The following is a 17027-nucleotide window of genomic DNA, read 5'->3' on the forward strand; positions in this document are numbered from 1 at the left end:
GGTTGTATGTCCCATTTTCCGCTCATCTCCATAGAAATACAAATTATGTTGGTTAGAGATATCATTTTTCAATATATTTACCAATGGGATTCTAATTTATAGCTCACATCGGTTATTACAAAAGAGATTAAACAATTTCAAGGAATCCAATCGTCCACCGTTACATTCGTCCCTATTAATTGTTTTAGCACAATCAAATCCCCTTGGTCCAAGTTGTTTTCGTCCCTATTAATTGCTTTAGCACAATCAAATCACCTTGGTCCAAGTTGTTTAATTGTTTTGCCGAGCAACTAATAATACTAGATATAATCACAAGTTTTCCTTAGGCTATACGGTATGGTGGAGTTTTCACGCGTGAATACTGCCCTAAGTGCTAGTAGGTGTCTTGTGAGTGGCTTGTTCTACGGTCATTCTTAGAGAAAGAGAAACTTTCGCTCTCTTCTTTCCTCTCTCGTTTTCTCTATTTCTCTATCTTCTTCTTGAAACTTCACTAGTAAACATCATTTCAAAAGCTTTGTAAAATTGTTTGATGATGAGATGGCCACCATTTCGTCAGCAACCAGACCGGATAGCCTAAGTCAATATAAAATCTAGTCTCACTTAATACAAAAGGAAAACCGGACACTTCATTTTCGTAAAAATGGCAGATTTCGTAATTTTGAGTTTATATCTTTGTAACACACTAGTCCGGAGACATTTTAAAGTAAAATAGACAACTTTATTAGGTTATAACCGATAAAAGTTTCACTTCAATTATTTTAATTAATAACTTATAACTATAAAATCCCCTATTATAATAAATAAGTACTTTTATTGTCACGTGGCTTTCCCTCCTGCGCCCCCAAGCTTTTCTTCCCGCTCATTCTCTCAAAGTGGATTTCCTAAAACGCCCTTTCTATGATTTTTACCCATTGCCATTCAATATATTTTATATTTGCTTAAAACTCAATTCATGAAATTCGGAATGTTCTTAAATCTTTATATTGATTTTGTTCCTAATTTCCTGCAATTGAAATTTCAAATTTCAAACACTGAATAAAACTCTGATTCCTTTCTTTCTGTTACATGCATCCATAAAATCAGCAATCATCAATAAATCAACACGCTAATAGCAAGAAATCAGGACTCAATATCCAAATTTGAATCGAATTCACTATTCCTTCTGTCGACTTCGTATATACCTCAAACGCGCATTCATCTCCAACAAAGCTAATCATCTCCTTCACCTTCGTCTCTCTCATTTCAGGTAAGATTCACTCGCAGGTCTCTCATCTTAGTATGCATCCAATCCCCTTTTGGGTCTTCTTACACTTTAAATAATTTCACTCTTATTGCTTCCTGTAGGCATGATTAACTTCTTCTGGATTACGATAAGAACTAAATATTGTTTATTGTTGTGTATATTTCTTCAATTTTGTATTCTGATGTGTAGGATCTAAGCCGTATGAAATATGGAATATGTGGGCTTCAACATGAAATTGTGCAAAAATCATGTTCATGGAAATCTAGATTAACCACCATAATAATATATCTCCACCCGGGTTGTGTAGAATTTGGTTATTTAACATAAATTTTGGATTTTTTTGGGTTGTTTTAGTTTTTATGAACACCAACTGTTTGACAAAATGCTTCAATGACTAACATCTTTTCCATTTATTTTGTTGTTGATGGTCTATCTTTCAACGATTTTGTTGCTGGTATTCTTTTTTCTAATAGTGCATGTTCATGTTTTCTAAAAAAAATTGATTTATTTTACTCTGTTGCATGGACTTGGCTGTTATCTCTTAAGCATATGCCATTACTCAATTGGCTTCGATAGCAGGTAAAAAGTCAATCGTGAAAATAATTAATAAACAACGATTGGTAAGATCAACAACGATCGTCCGTTGGGAGGATTCAATGCCTTCTTGTAGTTCTTATGTGATGAGGATTTCTAATTTCAATTACGGTGTTATTGTTGAATATAACTAAATAGTTGATAAAATTTAATCTATTTGACCAACTGTTTACAGTATATAACTAACTAATGAAACCAAAAATGTTTTCAATTTCTATGTTTGTTTAGTAAAAGTGTGTGAACTTCACCAAAATTTGTGTTGTTTAGATCTAGAAATTAGTTATTGTATTCTATCATTTGTTTTACTCGAGTTTTATAGCAAATTTCAAGATTTTGATATGTGTTTTGGTTGGACCAGGGAAAGATCAGTAACATCTTCCAAGATTAAATGATGGAGTCCTCATTTATGCTCCATGTTATATTATAGTTATGTCCATGATCAACTACAGATTACACATCCTTAGTTTCAGTTTCGTGTAGTTAGTTCGGACGGTGTTGTCATTAAAGCAACAATAAGATCCATTGACAGACCTATCATTCATTTAATACATAAGATAAAGGTTTGTATATATCTTAGTGAATGTTAATGATGTAAATATTTCCAAATGTAGGATAATCATTTGTGTATCAATTTTTTGTGGGTCAAAACTTGCAAGGAGACTAAAACCACTAAAATTGGAAAGGAGAAGAATGCAAGAATGTTCCAAGACAGCCAAATAAAAGTTAGAAGAACATCAAATTTACGGTTTTACCCTTTTTAAAAATTGATAACTAATACCATTTTGCCCTCACATGTCATTTCAACTTCATATTTTTTGGATCCAGTTTGAAAATGCCATATCATTTCATCGATCTAAAGCCACTTTTATCGGTTTTTTGGGAGCCAATCAAGTCAAATAATTTTGAGATTTAATAATGATTTTGGACATTTCCAAATGCTTTCATCCAGTTATAGCATTGTACTTTTAAAGCGTATTGCTATTTAGGTGTTTAAATGAGCTTATGTCAAAGTATAAATAATTAAAAATCTTATATTTATATGACAAATGACTTTTTAGTTAAAATATTTAAACAAGAATATTATAATAAAAAAATATCATAAAGGGTAATCAATTTTTAATTTAATTTCTATTTCTTTATTTTCATTTTTTTCCTTATTGAAATTTTGAAGCAATGATGGGAAAGGGGACAGTAAGGAGCATCGATGGGAAGAAGACAATGAAAACATGATACTTGCGATTAAAACATCAACTATAATGATGGTATATTTCTTTTTTCTTTAAAATCATTTATTTTTAGTATATTTCTTTTTTCCTTTAAAATCATTTATATGGATTCTAAAAGGAGATTGTAAACATTTTATGAAATGGTGCTAAATCCTTTTCACCAGGTTCTTATTTTCCTTTGGTATATATTTGCTATGTTTATAAGAACTTTGATTCATTCACAATTTATGGTCTTCTTTTATTGACTCATGCAGAGATGCTCTTGATGCTTTGGGACTTGTACATTATACATGATTTTTTTAGAATGATTGTTCTGATTATTCACTATGTCAAAATTGTATATAGTTTTTTTTTACAGTTTTTTTCACGTTAGGGGTTGTTTTGGTAGTTTTCAGGAAATTGAAACAAGGGGCTGTTTTTGTCGAATTTTGTAAGTTAGTGGCCTATTTATTACATTTATTTTATACGTTAGAATGGTTGTTCCAGCAATTCTTATGCATTTGAAACCGATGCTATTTTTGGCTTTTTTACTAAGTTATGGGGCTGTTTTGACATTTTTTCTAACTCATGGGGCTGTTGTCAGTCGGAAAAATAACTACAATAATAGAACACATTTTTAGAGCATGTTTTATTTATTTATTTATTTTTATTTTGGTTCTCGGTTATTATAAGCTACCATTATATTGGTTATCAATAGAAATGTCTTGGTCATGGTTTTGAACACCGTGTTTCAAGTAAGGAAAATGTCATTATTTTTTCTTTTATCCGTCCAAACAAAAAAACATATTGTAATTCCAATTTTACCTTCTTCCTTAGAAAACTGTATAAAATTAGTGTTCCCATAATTGATATTTTACAATTGACCATTTTGTCCTTGGACTAAAATTGTAAAAAGAAAAATACTATAAGGATCAAATTTCTAAATTTTTCATATTTTTTGTTTTAAAACATATTATATGATATCATTATTGATCCTCAAGTTATCTTGCTATTTCATATATATATAAAAAGAAAAATACGTCTGAGTTTGTTTGTTCGGTCTTCCTTAAGAGCTATTGCTTACCTAAAGCTTTCCAAATAATTAAATAAGCTTGGACCGAATGTTACTTTTATGTTTTACTCGTGTCATAGATAATTTAAAATAACAACTTACTTCCAATGATTTATTACATAATCAATTTTTAATTCTATTTAAAATTAACATCCGTAGGTTCCATAGGTTTTAACCTAATTATCTTAAATAACCCTATCTCCGCGCTCATATGATACAAGGCTACAAGCACCACACATACACATAAAACCAAAGGCTAATTCAAAAACATCATTATTTTAACGGTCCTAAAATGTTGTTTTTAACTTCTTTAGTTATTTAAATATTTTAATGGCAGGTAAATATATTTGAAGATTCATATATGGAATTTAATTTATTATTACAAAAAAGGAACTATTTATTTAAAGATAAAAATAAATTCAAGTGGCATATCCCCCCAAATCCAAATTCCTTCTTTCTACAAATAATATTTACTCTTCCTTGCAACTAAAACAAAACGACATTTAACAACCGCCCTTTATGACCATCAATATCCCCACCTCCTCGCCGGACGATCTCCGGTCACCCCTCATCTTACCGGACGACAAAACCCACGTCGCCGGAAACAATGAAGCTCCCATCGAACGCCTCTGCATCGACGACATGTTACGCAAATACTGCGGCGAGTTTGGGTATTGGCAATTCAAGCACTTCGTTCTCACGTGTATGGGTTGGGCTCTCGAGGCTTTCCACACCATGGTCATGATTTTCGCCGACCGACAACCGGACTGGATATGCGAACCGGATTCCGACTGCGTTTCCGCCGCTGATGTTTGTGGGCTTCAGCCAGGTACGTGGCGGTGGGACGGTGGTTCTGGGATATCAACGGTGGCCGAATGGGGATTAATTTGTGGCCAGAAATATAAGGTGGGGCTTGTCCAAGCCTTGTTCTTCGGTGGCTGCATGATCGGTAAGTCTCTTATCTTCAACCACAAAAAAAACGATACCACTAAGATAACGCCGGCGGTGTGACACGTCGGATTTGTCCGGTGAGTTATCGGTTGATGCATACAATAATAATTGTGGTTCAGCCGCGTGGGTGGTTCTTCTGAACCTTTCTGACATCCATCAATGGCGCCATAAAAAATTACATTGTTTTAGTTAATAAATATAATATATATCTTTCAGGTTTGAACAACTACCTATATGTAGTCCAAGGTTTATAAAATGGTCATCGTTTTCAAAAATTGCATGTATGATCCCTTTAAACATTGGGGGTGTACCAATTTATAGAAATGGTCCTTGAATTTATTTAAAATAAACAATTAGGGGTACATTGGTCATTTCACTTGTGATTAACACATGCAACTTTTGGAAATCACACAATATTCACAACGTCAATTTTAGACTCAAACTGCACATAGATATAAATCACAAGGATCTGTAATTCACTCTAATATTTATAAGACTTAAAGATATTAATATAAAGAGAAAATTGCAATAATGGTCTGTCAGTTTTTGAGGTTTCAGTTTAAAAAAAAAAAAATTAGACCCACATTATAAATGGATAATTGTATTTGATTTTGGACCACTGTACAAATCAAAAAAAAAAAATTAAAAAGGGGACTGAAATCACACATGTACGATTCATGGAATTTCCCTATAATAAAATATATATATTTTAGTACAAAAAAATATGATTTAATTTCACTATAAATAAACTTTTAAAATTTTTGAAGGAGACAGATTCATATGTTTTCTTTAACATATTGTTTTTGTTAGTTTATAAATTATTCATATACATAGTACATTGTATAACATGTAACTATGTTGTATGTGAAACTTATCTTTTCTGTTTCAACTAGTTTATTTTTCAATTATATGTGTTTAGAGATTATTTTATATTCAAGATTTATAGTGTATAACTGAAAGGAATTTAGAAAAAAAAAAAATGTTATTATTTTTGGAATTTAAAATAAAATATGAATTTTCAACTAGCTTATCAATCAAGTCTCTTATATTTACCAATCGTTTTTATTATGATTCATAGTAATTCCTTGTAGCAATATAGAAACCCCTAAATAAAGTCCAATCTTGGATTTTAAACGTGAGAAAAAGATCACCTCACATTGTCATTTTTTTGGGAAATAAAAACAAAATATTGTAAAAGATATTATACTTTCCAGAAAATATAATATTTAAATGCTACTTTGTGTTGAGATTTTAGAGTGTGCGTGGAAAGCGAAAGGAATCTTTACAGCGGATTTATGGGTTGAAGATGGATATCCATTGTTTCTGTCCAAGACCTTTTTTTTAACAAAAAAATTATTATTTTAAATTATATCAAAATATAATATTTTTATTTACGATCAGATTTCAAACCAAATATGTTATTTTAGTTATTTAATATATTAATTATTTATTTTGATACTTAAAGTAATAGCTTGAATCCAAAATCTTATTGAAAGCACAAAAAGTATCTAAGATGAGTATGAAAAATGAAAAAACAACACGACTCTGATCCGAAGTTGCCAAATTGGAATTTGGAACGTACTTTTTGTCCTCTTTTTATAGAATAGAGTAATTTATAGTTTTGGTCCCTATAGTTTATATCCATCTACAATTTTAGTCAATTTTTTCTATTTCTAATATTGCTAGTCTTATGTACATTAAAATCACATCCTTGATTTTGTATTTCTTTCGTTTTACCTTTACTTATTTTAAAAGTATTTTTATCATTAAATTAAATAATAAAACCCAGAAAATAATATATTTTATCATTAATTTCTCTTTCTGATATGTTTTACTAGCAAGTGAAGTGGACATTATTTAATGATTTAAATTTTCAGGTGCCGGAATATTCGGTCATCTATCGGATTCCAAACTGGGAAGAAAAGGATCTCTCACAGTAGTCTGCATACTCAACGCCATTTTTGGACTACTGACATCTCTCTCCCCAAACTACTTAACCTATGTCATCCTCCGTATTCTCACCGGTTTTAGCACCGGCGGCGTCGGCCTCTGTGCGTTCGTCCTCGCCACCGAGCCTGTCGGACCATCGAAGCGAGGTATGGCCGGAATGTCCACTTTTTATTTCTTCTCCGGCGGAATCGCCATCCTCGCCGGAATAGCTTATATTTTCCGAACATGGCGAGCCCTGTATATTGCTTCATCGATCCCTTCTCTCCTTTTCGTGTTTTTAATCCTCCCCCTCATCTCCGAATCCCCCCGATGGTACCTTATTCGAGGTCTACCAGGTGAAGCTATGAGCGTCATGCGTTCAATTGCCGTCACCAACGGTAGATTTCTCCCGGAAAACGTGTATGTTTCTCGTGACGAAGACGCTAATCATGGTGGTGATCGGAAAAGTAACGAGTTAAGGTCGTGTGAAGCTGTGTCGGGATCGGTGTTTGACGCGCTTAAATCGCCGGTAACCCGGATCCGTTTGATTCTCGTCGTCGGAATCAACTTCACTTGCTCTGTTGTCTACTATGGTCTCAGTTTAAACGTGGTGAACCTGGAAACCAATCTTTACATGAATGTGATAGTGAACGCGGTGGCGGAGATGCCGGCGTTTCTTTTCACAGCGATTTTGATCGACAGGTTTGGGAGGAAGCCGTTGGGGGTGGGGACGCAGTGGTTCAGCGGGATTTTCTGTGTCGCCGGAAGTTTTTTGGGTGGAAAAGGGGCTTGGAAGGTGGTGAGAATGGTGTGTGGTGTTTTGGGGATCTTCGGGATGGCCGGAACTTACAATTTACTGTTTATATATGCGATGGAGTTGTTTCCGACGGTGGTGAGAAACGCCGCCTTGGGATGTGCGACACAGGCGGCGCAATTTGGGGCAATATTGGCGCCGTTTGTGGTGGTTATGGGTGGCGGATTGCCGTTTATGGTGTTTGGGGTGTGTGGAGTCGTTGGTGGGTTTCTAACATTTTATTTGCCGGAGACTTTGAACAAGCCGTTGTATGACACCATGAACGGAATGGTTGAAGGAGAGAATGAAATATTAGCATGAATAGTGAAGACTATAATTTGTTTTTTTTTTCTTTTTGGTTTTTGTATTTATTTAACTAATCATGTGTTGTTTTTATAGAAAGTTGTTCGTGTAACGTACATGTATATTAATCGGAAAATTCGGTTTTTGTGGTTCCTAAATCTTTTATGAAGAGTTTGTATGTCCTAGGATACCTGTTGGTGTGTCTTTCATTGTGTGTTACTTTTGCAATAAGTTTATGACATGATAAACCTTTGAAAGAAACACTTTCCAATGGTAAGTTTTTAGGATGATGAATAATTGAAATTGTAGGATGGATGGAATTGTGTGATGTGGGTATTTTTTTATTGTGATTTTGTAGAGGAAACATCTGTTAAAGAATAGCTAAGGTAAAAAGAAATTTTGGATCTTATTATTATTATTATTATTATTATTATTATTATTATTATTATTATTATTATGCATTACTTCTATAAAGAAGAGGTATAAATGTTAATACATAATTTTTTTTTCAGTGTTAAATAAAAATCTTCTGTAGAATCAACCCCTATGAATTTTGATAGTATTTTTATGAGTTTTATAATATCTGACATTCTGAAATTTCTATAGTTTGTATTGAGTTTTATATGTTGACAATCTCTGAAATTTCTAAAATATATAATGCGTATATTGTTGGCATATTTTACTAAAATATGACCTCAGGACAATTTCACTAATAATTTTACTATAATATGGTCCTACTATGTATTGAGACTTTACCCTTTCAATCCTTAAAGTTTTTTTCGTGCCTTTTAAGAGAATAACGTTATTTTTTACATGTTCATTTGGTCACCTGACCTAATACAACCGGTTTCATATGCCATGTATCATTTTTGTTTGTTGACATGCCTAGTCACACTTGATTATATGACTTTTTTAATACAATCGGTTTCAAATTCCTCCAATTAACTCAACTCAAATGAATCATAGTTGTTTCTAAAGTTTTTTAACTACATCAAATTTCCAAACTCCTGTCGGAAGAATGTCCAATACGATTATGAGGCACATGTTTAAAAGATAAATGAAGAGAAGCCAAAATTTGAGCTTCGGACTGAAATCGCTTGAGGGTTTTGGAGAATCGCTTTGATGGAGGTAATGAAGGATGGACAGGTGGAGTATCTCTTTTGTTTCGGGATTAAAGATAAGATTTTGCTGCTTCCATCCTCCTTCGAAGTAGTCATCTTGCTTTCCCAACTATAGTCGAATATGAGAAGCCTGAATCTGAGCTTCGGACTGAAATCGCTTGAGGGTTTTTGGAGAATCACTTCGATGGAGGTAATGAAGGACGGACAAGTTAAGTATCTCTTACGTTTTGGGATTAAATATGTGATTTTGTTGCTTCCATCCTCCTTCGAAGTAGTTGTCATCTTGTTTTCCCAACTATAGTCGAATATGAGAAGCCTGAATCTGAGCTTCGGACTGAAATCGCTTGAGGGTTTTGGAGAATCACTTCGATGGAGGCAATGAAGGATGGACAAGTGGAGTATCTCTTTTGTTTTGGGATTAAACATGTGATTTTGTTGTTTCCATCCTCCTTCGAAGTAGCTGTCATCTTGCTTTCCCAACTATGGTCGAATATGAGAAGTTAATAAGGGTTTTATAGGTGTTGTAAGTCTTAATAATTCTAGTGGTTTTGTTGTTGCTATGAGCTAGGGGATAACAAGAGAGAGGCCTCTTCAACTCTCTTTGAGCGCCATCCACGGAGGAGTAAAGGGTTTTTACCGGTGGCTCAAATCAACCATCAAGTTTTACAAATATTTGTTGGGTAATGAGCACAAAGCTATTATTCACACTTTTTGAGCCCATAGAAAACAATTTGGATCCGAAAAGGTTATGCATCCTGAAGAAGATGATGAATAGGAGCTCTGTGTGAGAGTGTGTGTGAGAGAGTGTGACAATGTGAAATAAAAAGACGTGTCATTTCATCTATAATAAACAAATAAATGAATAGATCAATTAAGGTTACCCCTTCGTTTTGACAGCAAGAACCAATTAGACCCGACAAAATAATTTTATTCCCTTAAAAGACACGAAAAAAAAAACTTTAGGGGCTGAAAGGGTAAAGTCGCAATACATAATAGGTCATTGCGTCATTTTGCAGATCAAAAGTTATTTTAATAAAACATATAATCGTTTACATATATCTAAAATAAACAAATTTCAAAACTTTCTTGCTCAAGTGAATAACATACTACTAATCATCATGAACATACCAAATCATATTTTATAGTTTGATAAATTAGTATTCATCATTAATAATCTTTAAACCAAGAATCATTTTCAAGAAAGTTTCATCGTTGACCATATTGACTGTTTCCATAGGTAGAAGGAGGTGATGGAGGAGGAGGAGAATCTCTTGGCCTTGCATACTCTGCAAATATAACCCAACCATCCAAAAACTGCAACAACAAAAAAAAAGACCACAACAGAAATGACCATTAAGCCCTTTTCTCTTATTTTAGTCAATCACTGGGATTCAGACTATGATTCAGACTACACAAAACACAAGTAAAGTATTATCTATATGAGTAGTTAATAATAGTGTATGTAAATATGAAATTACCTTTCCATCCATGCCCTCTATGCCAGCAGCAGCCCCTTCAAGGCTAGAATATCGTACAAAACCAAACCCCTTTGACCAACCTGAAGCACGATCTTTGACCACTCTAGCTGCATAAAGTAATTTTTTTAAAAAAAATTAAGAATTAGAGTTCAAAAAACAGCACCCTTTTGAATCAAGATCATAATTCATGGAGAAGAAACAAACCATGAACAACTTCACCAAACTTTTCAAAGCATTCTTTAAGTCCTTCATCAGTTGTACGTTTGCTAAGACCTGTATTTAACATCAACAGATATGAAATCTTTAGACTGTAAATGCATATGAAAAAAAATATTTACAAGATTTGGATATACAGATACAGAAGGGAGGGATGCTAAATAATCAAAATAGAATCCAATCCTATGTTGCTCTGTAACTAAAAGCATGTGTGGATTACAAAATTTGATGTTTTTAACATAATTAAAGTATCACTCAACATCAAGCACAAAATCACAAACATCTTTAAGAACATGAAGAAGCAGTAATTCCACGAATTGAAAGACCTATGACTAACTGCATCACTTCTTGAGGCTAGAAGATGCTCGTCAGTGTGAAAATTTTAAGGTAACGCAAATTTCTTCTATCTTTCATTCATTTATCATCGTAAAACACTGCAGCTCTAAGGATCGTTGGATCAAACAAGTATTTTAAACGATTAACATGCTAGGCGATTAATAAAGTAGGGTTTAACAAATATTATATATGCATAAGTACACAAGAGGAATTATATGAAGAGATTAGAGCGTATAAAAATGAAAAGAGGTCGAAGAGAAGGGGGACGTGCCTGATACGAAGAGGTTGGTAGAAGGTTCAGCTTGCGGCCTCTGCGGTTGATTGGCGGTTTGTGAAGGGAATGGGAAGTTGGTAGAAAGGGTTGAGAATAGCGATCTCAGTCCGCGGGGACCGGCAGCCGCCACCGTCGTCGCAGTCCGCATCGCCATTTTTGGGGTTTAAGGGTTTTTGGCAGAGTCCTTACGGAAAAATATCTAGGGTTACTTTTGAACTTCCTGACTAAAGCTGCTTATATAACTATGAAAGGACAAAATTGCAAAAATGATCCCTTGCATTTTTTTTTTATGGTTTTACTTCAAACTATGATTTTTTTTTTTTTGGTAGTACTTTTGAGATAGTTTCATTGGGTTTTTTGTCCCTTGGTAAATTGAAATGACTGTAATGCCCTCTTGATATTTTTTTTATGTTTTTTCTATTTAAATTAAATGAAAAATAATTAATTTGGACCCACATCTCTCTCTATCTCTCTCTAGAGTCTAGACAAACACACACACGATCCTCACCCCCATTCTTCCCCAGCCGAACTATTCACCTTCATCGCTCCTTGCTTCACCCCACACCTTCGTCTTCTTCTCTGATTTACCTTCGCCTCATCGTCGGTCTCTGTTATCGCCTGAAGTCGGCTATCCACAGGAAAAGGGAACGATAGCCCTAAATTATCCACATCTAATCATCTATTGATTGACTGTTGTTAAACCAAACCTCCCACCATTGGCGTTTCCAGTTCCCACCTCCTTTGATAACTCCATGGCCTTTGATATCTAGTGGCCCCATCTGAAAGCTTCATTGCTCGCCGGATATCAGAGTGTCACCTGAAAGTTTCATCGCGGTTGTTCTGTCTAGTAGATTTGTGAATCTGATGGCTAGTGGTATCAGCAGTGGAGGATTTATGGAGGTTTAAGTTCTAGTTTTCGACTTGTTGAAGCAACGATCTCCCATTTTCTACAATCTTGCATCTGATCATTTTTGAGGTTTAAGTTCTAGTGTAGTTAATAGACTTGTGATTGGTTTAATGAAAGGGATGGTGTTTTTGTTCATTATTGATTAATTGGGTATTCATCGGAAAGCTTCAATCAATTCCCTTTAAGATTCAACAAGTACTGGTGGTGACAAGGTGTTGGCTAATGGTAGTGGATTAAGATGATGTTGGAAGGTGATGACGAGAGAGATTGAATCAGGAAGTGAAGATGCTATTTTTTTACAAGGCAGGAATTTGAACGCCGGTCTAGTATCACTTTTGGTGATGAAGATGGTTTTCAGCAAGGACTAAGAAGGATGAGAGATTGAAGGTGGGTGACGAATTTAAGAGCAATGTATCTTTATGTGTGTATCTGGGTTCCATTCTAAACCACTGAACTCTCTCTATTTCTTTTTCGATCCATGTCATTGTGTATTTACATTTTATGTGTTATGTTTATGTGTGCCTGCATTTGGATCTATATTTGTGTTAGAGTGTTAATTCAGACATTAGTTCACAAGAAAGATAGATAGCTCCATCGATTTTAGTTGCAGGTTAGAGAGAGAGAGAGAGGTGGGTCCCTCTTTTTTTAATTATTAAAATAACTATAAGATTTAAAATATTGAAAGAAAAATGAAAAATAAATACCCCAACGGTATTGCAGTCATTTCACTATTCAAGGGGACTAAAAACACAACGAAACTAGCTCAAAAGGACCATGAAACCAAAAAAATCGAGATTTTGACTAAAACCGCAAAAAAAAATGCATTCCACAGGGACCATTTTTGCAAGTTTGTCCTATGAAAGGTTAAGATTGTTGCAACATATACCCAAAGTCTTCAAAATAGAAAAAGGATGTGGGTAATTTTTAATTTAATTTTTGTTATTGAATGATAGTATTTATTTGGAGAATATGTTTAATATATTTTTACTCTTAATTAATTTTAATTAATTTTTGTTAATGAATGATAGTATTTATTTGGTATGGGAGACAACTCTAGTTGTTTTAGTACGACTTTTTCACATCTAGACAAAGTTGTGGGATGCAGTAGCAAAATAATATCGTGGCAAACACCGGTTGTCGAATAAAACAACATTTTTAGGTAAAGCATGTATTCGTCAACGAGTCGCTCAATCGCATTACTTGTTTGGTACGAACATGACACCACCAATTCCAAAAACAACAGATACATCAACAAACCCTATAAATACAAAGAGTCGTCTCTCACAGACTATTTGTAGTTTTTTTGTTCGCCATTGAACTCGCTTCAATCCTATACTAACTTGATCGTCGGAGCATATTAAAAGTGATACCTCATGGGATATAGGTGGCATCTTTTTTCTCTTTAATGATTTTATAGATATTGAATCCCTCAAATTCATAGCCAACTCAAGAGTACAATCAAGTCTCATGTACTAGATCGGTTGCATCATTTGGGCACCATATATGGGACCGTTGTGAAAGTCATCATCTCGATAAACCATTGTAAATGGGAAATGCTAGAGAAAACAGTAAGGAAAAGGATCTCTAGCATGCTTTCCTCATGATGTCACCACATATTTAAACTCCTATAACCACCTCAATCTTAGGAATGTTCAATATTTATAATGAAACAATTAACGGTCGATAAGGTACTTGTAAGCATGATGAACTCGCCATGAACAACCATAACCATCCCATATCTTGATCTAGAAGAAGATAGACATATGGAATCAATGGCTTACTACAACGGTCAAACACCAAGTTTAAGTACTTGTGTCGTAAAAGGAAGATGCAAACACGATGACAGTCTACATGCATCCATACTCCAAGGAAGAAACTCATATCCTATGAATAAGAGATCCATTGTCACGAGACATTGTGTACACTAAGAAAGAAGCATGATAAGGGATACACCATGAACACCTAGAGAACAAAACATGTATCCTAACACGGGTAGGTGTTTCCAAAGATGTGATCCAACATAGTCTTAATGTTCATGTATAACGTAGTCCAATCCAATAGAAATGACGACCAAAAACATGATACCAAAATGTAGCAATAAACATGGAAGACAACAAGCTTGTCAAAGTAGGGAGTATACACCAAGTAGTGCTCTCGATATGGATTGTGAACCCGACAATGGTCAAGAAAGGTGATGGATCTTTGGAGGAAGTGTAACAATTTCACGTATCTTATGCATACAAAAGAAAAACTAAGAAAAAAGTTTATCTTTTTTGGTATCTTTAGTCCAATCTTATACAAAGAGCAAGGAGGATACATAGTTGTTGCGTAGAACAAGGCTCTAACAAGGTAGTTCATGATTGGGTAAAAAAAGAGTCAAATGGAGAAACATAGGACGGAAGGTGGAACTTGTCACGCCTCAAATACTATTATGTGTTGTCGAACAAATTAGCAACCAAACCAAACAACAAACAAAAACAAGTCTACCACAAAACTTTCCCATAAAACAAAATGTATGACAATCAACATAACAATAACAATTCCAAGTAATAAACTCAAAATAACTAACAATAAAAAGTACCCAATGATTCATAACAAAAAAACCAAAACCATAATAGCAATCTAACTTCATCACTTATCAGCCTTGGCAGCGGTGGCAGCAGCTTGACCTCTGAGCCGCCCAGTCCTCCTGGCGGCAATGAGCCCAACCTTTTGACCGGGTGGTGCATCACGTCTAACCGTACTTGCATGACCAATATGTTGATGGTTACCACCACCATGAGGATGCTCCACAGGGTTCATAGCCACACCACGAACCTTAGGCCAGCAGTTACGTTTCACACGGAATTTGTGATACGCGTTTCCTGCTTTCAACATTGGCTTTTCAGTACGCCCTCCTCCTGCAACTTGACCAATCATAGCTCTGCATCCACTTGGCACAATTTTCTTGGCTCCAGATGGAAGCTTCACTCTACAATCATACACAAAGTTAAAACATACCACATAAGTGAAATTGAAAAGGAGTGACACAAAAGTGATCTTTTGGAATACCCAGATGGAAAAGATTGATTTTTTTTAATGCCCAGAAAGAAAAGATTGAATTTTTAGAAAAAAATGTAAAAGAAAAGTTACAATTCATTGAAATGTTAGGCTTGAATCTTGATCAAGAATGAAAAATCATAAAGATTTACTAAAGAAAGTTGCCCAAAAGAAAAGAGTGTAACTTGTGAAAAACCCATAAAGATTGTTGAGTTTTATCAAAATTCTACAGACAAATTTGCTTTTTTTGATAATTTTGATTACAATCTAGAAAAGAATTGATGGGTTGGAGCTTATAAGTAAGAAATAAACGTTCTACAAAATGCATAACCAATATTATGTTTGGGAATTGCTACACAAATTTACGGGAGACAGTTATGAAAAAAAAACCCTAAATTTAGAACGATTACACAACTCCTAAGAACCAAAGATTATCTTGAAAACAAAACACAAGATTATGAATGATACGAATCAGTATTTAATTCTAACTTAGGTTTCCAAATGCAGTTAGTGATTTTAAATTTCAAAGAATTGAAATCGGATTAAACAGCTCAATATCAAGTGGATACAAACAAAAATTTCATAAGTATGGATAAGAAAACTAATCAAAATCATTTATAAACAAACATGTATCCTAAACAATATCCAATTAGACAAAATGCATGAAAAGAAAGTATTTTAATGATAAAATGTATACCTAGTGGTGCCGTTATCGGGGTTGTGACTGATAACGATGGCGTAATCACCAGAAGCCCTGGCAAATGAACCACGGTCACCGACGTGGTGCTCAACGTTGCAGACCACAGCTCCTTCTGGGATAGATCTGAGAGGAAGAACGTTACCGACCATCAAGTTAGCCTTCTTTCCACAAAAGACGAACTGACCAGTGTACATCCCCTCGGCGGCGACGAAGAGTTCCTTCTGGTGCTTGTAACGGAAAGGATGACGGAAAGTGACGCGTGCAAGAGGGGCACCACGACCTGGATCGTGGATGATTTCGGTGATGACACCCTTGAGGTAACCATTGCGCTCACCGAAGTCGAGACTGCGGAACCTCGCCGGACCCTTGCGGTGGTGGGTGTGGGATTTGAAGACGGAGCCTGCTCCCTTACGCTGTGCTCTGATAACACGACCCATTTCTCCTGTTAAGCTTCGGAGAACGACGGCAGATGGAGGGAGGTTGGAAATAGGCGAATGGAAGCACTTTGTAGGGTTTAAGAGGGTACGTTTCTTGACCTAGGGCTTAGTTGGGCCTGTAAATGGGCTTACTTGTTCATTTAGTGACTTGGGCCGTCAAAACTCTTGTAGCAAGATAGTCCATTAAAGATAATAAGAGGTTGTTTTTATTTATATAGGATATCAATTAACTAGTTTTTAATAACAAAATATTAATAAAATTAATAAATTTTTGTATTTGAAAAATAGTCGTTTTGATTTGGAACATAGTAAGTAGTTTTGATTCTTCCTTAGTTAGATTAGACGAACAAATATTACGAATTTTGACAATACCTAAACAATGTATATTTCTAACATAAAACATTTTGGAATGTACGAAATTTCAGAATA

The 17027-nt window shown here is 34.6% G+C and overlaps 3 protein-coding genes across 3 annotated transcripts; 1 reads left to right on the plus strand and 2 right to left on the minus strand.

Annotated features, from left to right (window-relative positions):
- Positions 1–4546: 4546 nt before the first annotated feature.
- OCT4 (organic cation/carnitine transporter4) lies at positions 4547–8248 on the plus strand. Its single transcript, XM_079020896.1, has 2 exons — positions 4547–5063; positions 6943–8248. Exons 1-2 carry the CDS (start codon positions 4634–4636, stop codon positions 8106–8108), a joined length of 1596 nt encoding a protein of 531 aa, XP_078877022.1. The 5' UTR covers positions 4547–4633; the 3' UTR covers positions 8109–8248.
- A 1971-nt stretch (positions 8249–10219) lies between these two features.
- Positions 10220–11735, minus strand: LOC145074961 (RNA-binding (RRM/RBD/RNP motifs) family protein). Its single transcript, XM_079021271.1, has 4 exons — positions 11513–11735; positions 10894–10962; positions 10690–10796; positions 10220–10525 (listed from the first exon to the last, which is right to left on the minus strand). Exons 1-4 carry the CDS (start codon positions 11667–11669, stop codon positions 10418–10420), a joined length of 441 nt encoding a protein of 146 aa, XP_078877397.1. The 5' UTR covers positions 11670–11735; the 3' UTR covers positions 10220–10417.
- Positions 11736–14896: 3161 nt separating this feature from the next.
- On the minus strand, positions 14897–16656 carry LOC145072530 (large ribosomal subunit protein uL2). Its single transcript, XM_079018975.1, has 2 exons — positions 16159–16656; positions 14897–15393 (listed from the first exon to the last, which is right to left on the minus strand). Exons 1-2 carry the CDS (start codon positions 16596–16598, stop codon positions 15054–15056), a joined length of 780 nt encoding a protein of 259 aa, XP_078875101.1. The 5' UTR covers positions 16599–16656; the 3' UTR covers positions 14897–15053.
- Positions 16657–17027: the final 371 nt, after the last annotated feature.

The sequence above is a fragment of the Lactuca serriola genome, chromosome 9 (assembly GCF_051521515.1).
Source record: "Lactuca serriola cultivar US96UC23 chromosome 9, Lser_US96UC23_V15, whole genome shotgun sequence".
NCBI classification, from domain to species: Eukaryota; Viridiplantae; Streptophyta; class Magnoliopsida; order Asterales; family Asteraceae; genus Lactuca; species Lactuca serriola.

Excerpts from the sequence above, each read along its gene's own strand:
- OCT4 (XM_079020896.1), top strand. The coding sequence starts at position 4,634 with ATGACCATCAATATCCCCACCTCCTCGCCGGACGATCTCCGGTCACCC. Across the intron at positions 5,064-6,942 it reads CTTCGGTGGCTGCATGATCG|GTGCCGGAATATTCGGTCAT; the intron begins GTAAGTCTCTTA and ends TTAAATTTTCAG.
- LOC145074961 (XM_079021271.1), bottom strand. The coding sequence starts at position 11,669 with ATGGCGATGCGGACTGCGACGACGGTGGCGGCTGCCGGTCCCCGCGGA. Across the intron at positions 10,797-10,893 it reads GTTTGGTGAAGTTGTTCATG|CTAGAGTGGTCAAAGATCGT; the intron begins GTTTGTTTCTTC and ends TACTTTATGCAG. Across the intron at positions 10,526-10,689 it reads TAGAGGGCATGGATGGAAAG|TTTTTGGATGGTTGGGTTAT; the intron begins GTAATTTCATAT and ends TTGTTGTTGCAG.
- LOC145072530 (XM_079018975.1), bottom strand. The coding sequence starts at position 16,598 with ATGGGTCGTGTTATCAGAGCACAGCGTAAGGGAGCAGGCTCCGTCTTC. Across the intron at positions 15,394-16,158 it reads CCCGATAACGGCACCACTAG|AGTGAAGCTTCCATCTGGAG; the intron begins GTATACATTTTA and ends GTATGATTGTAG.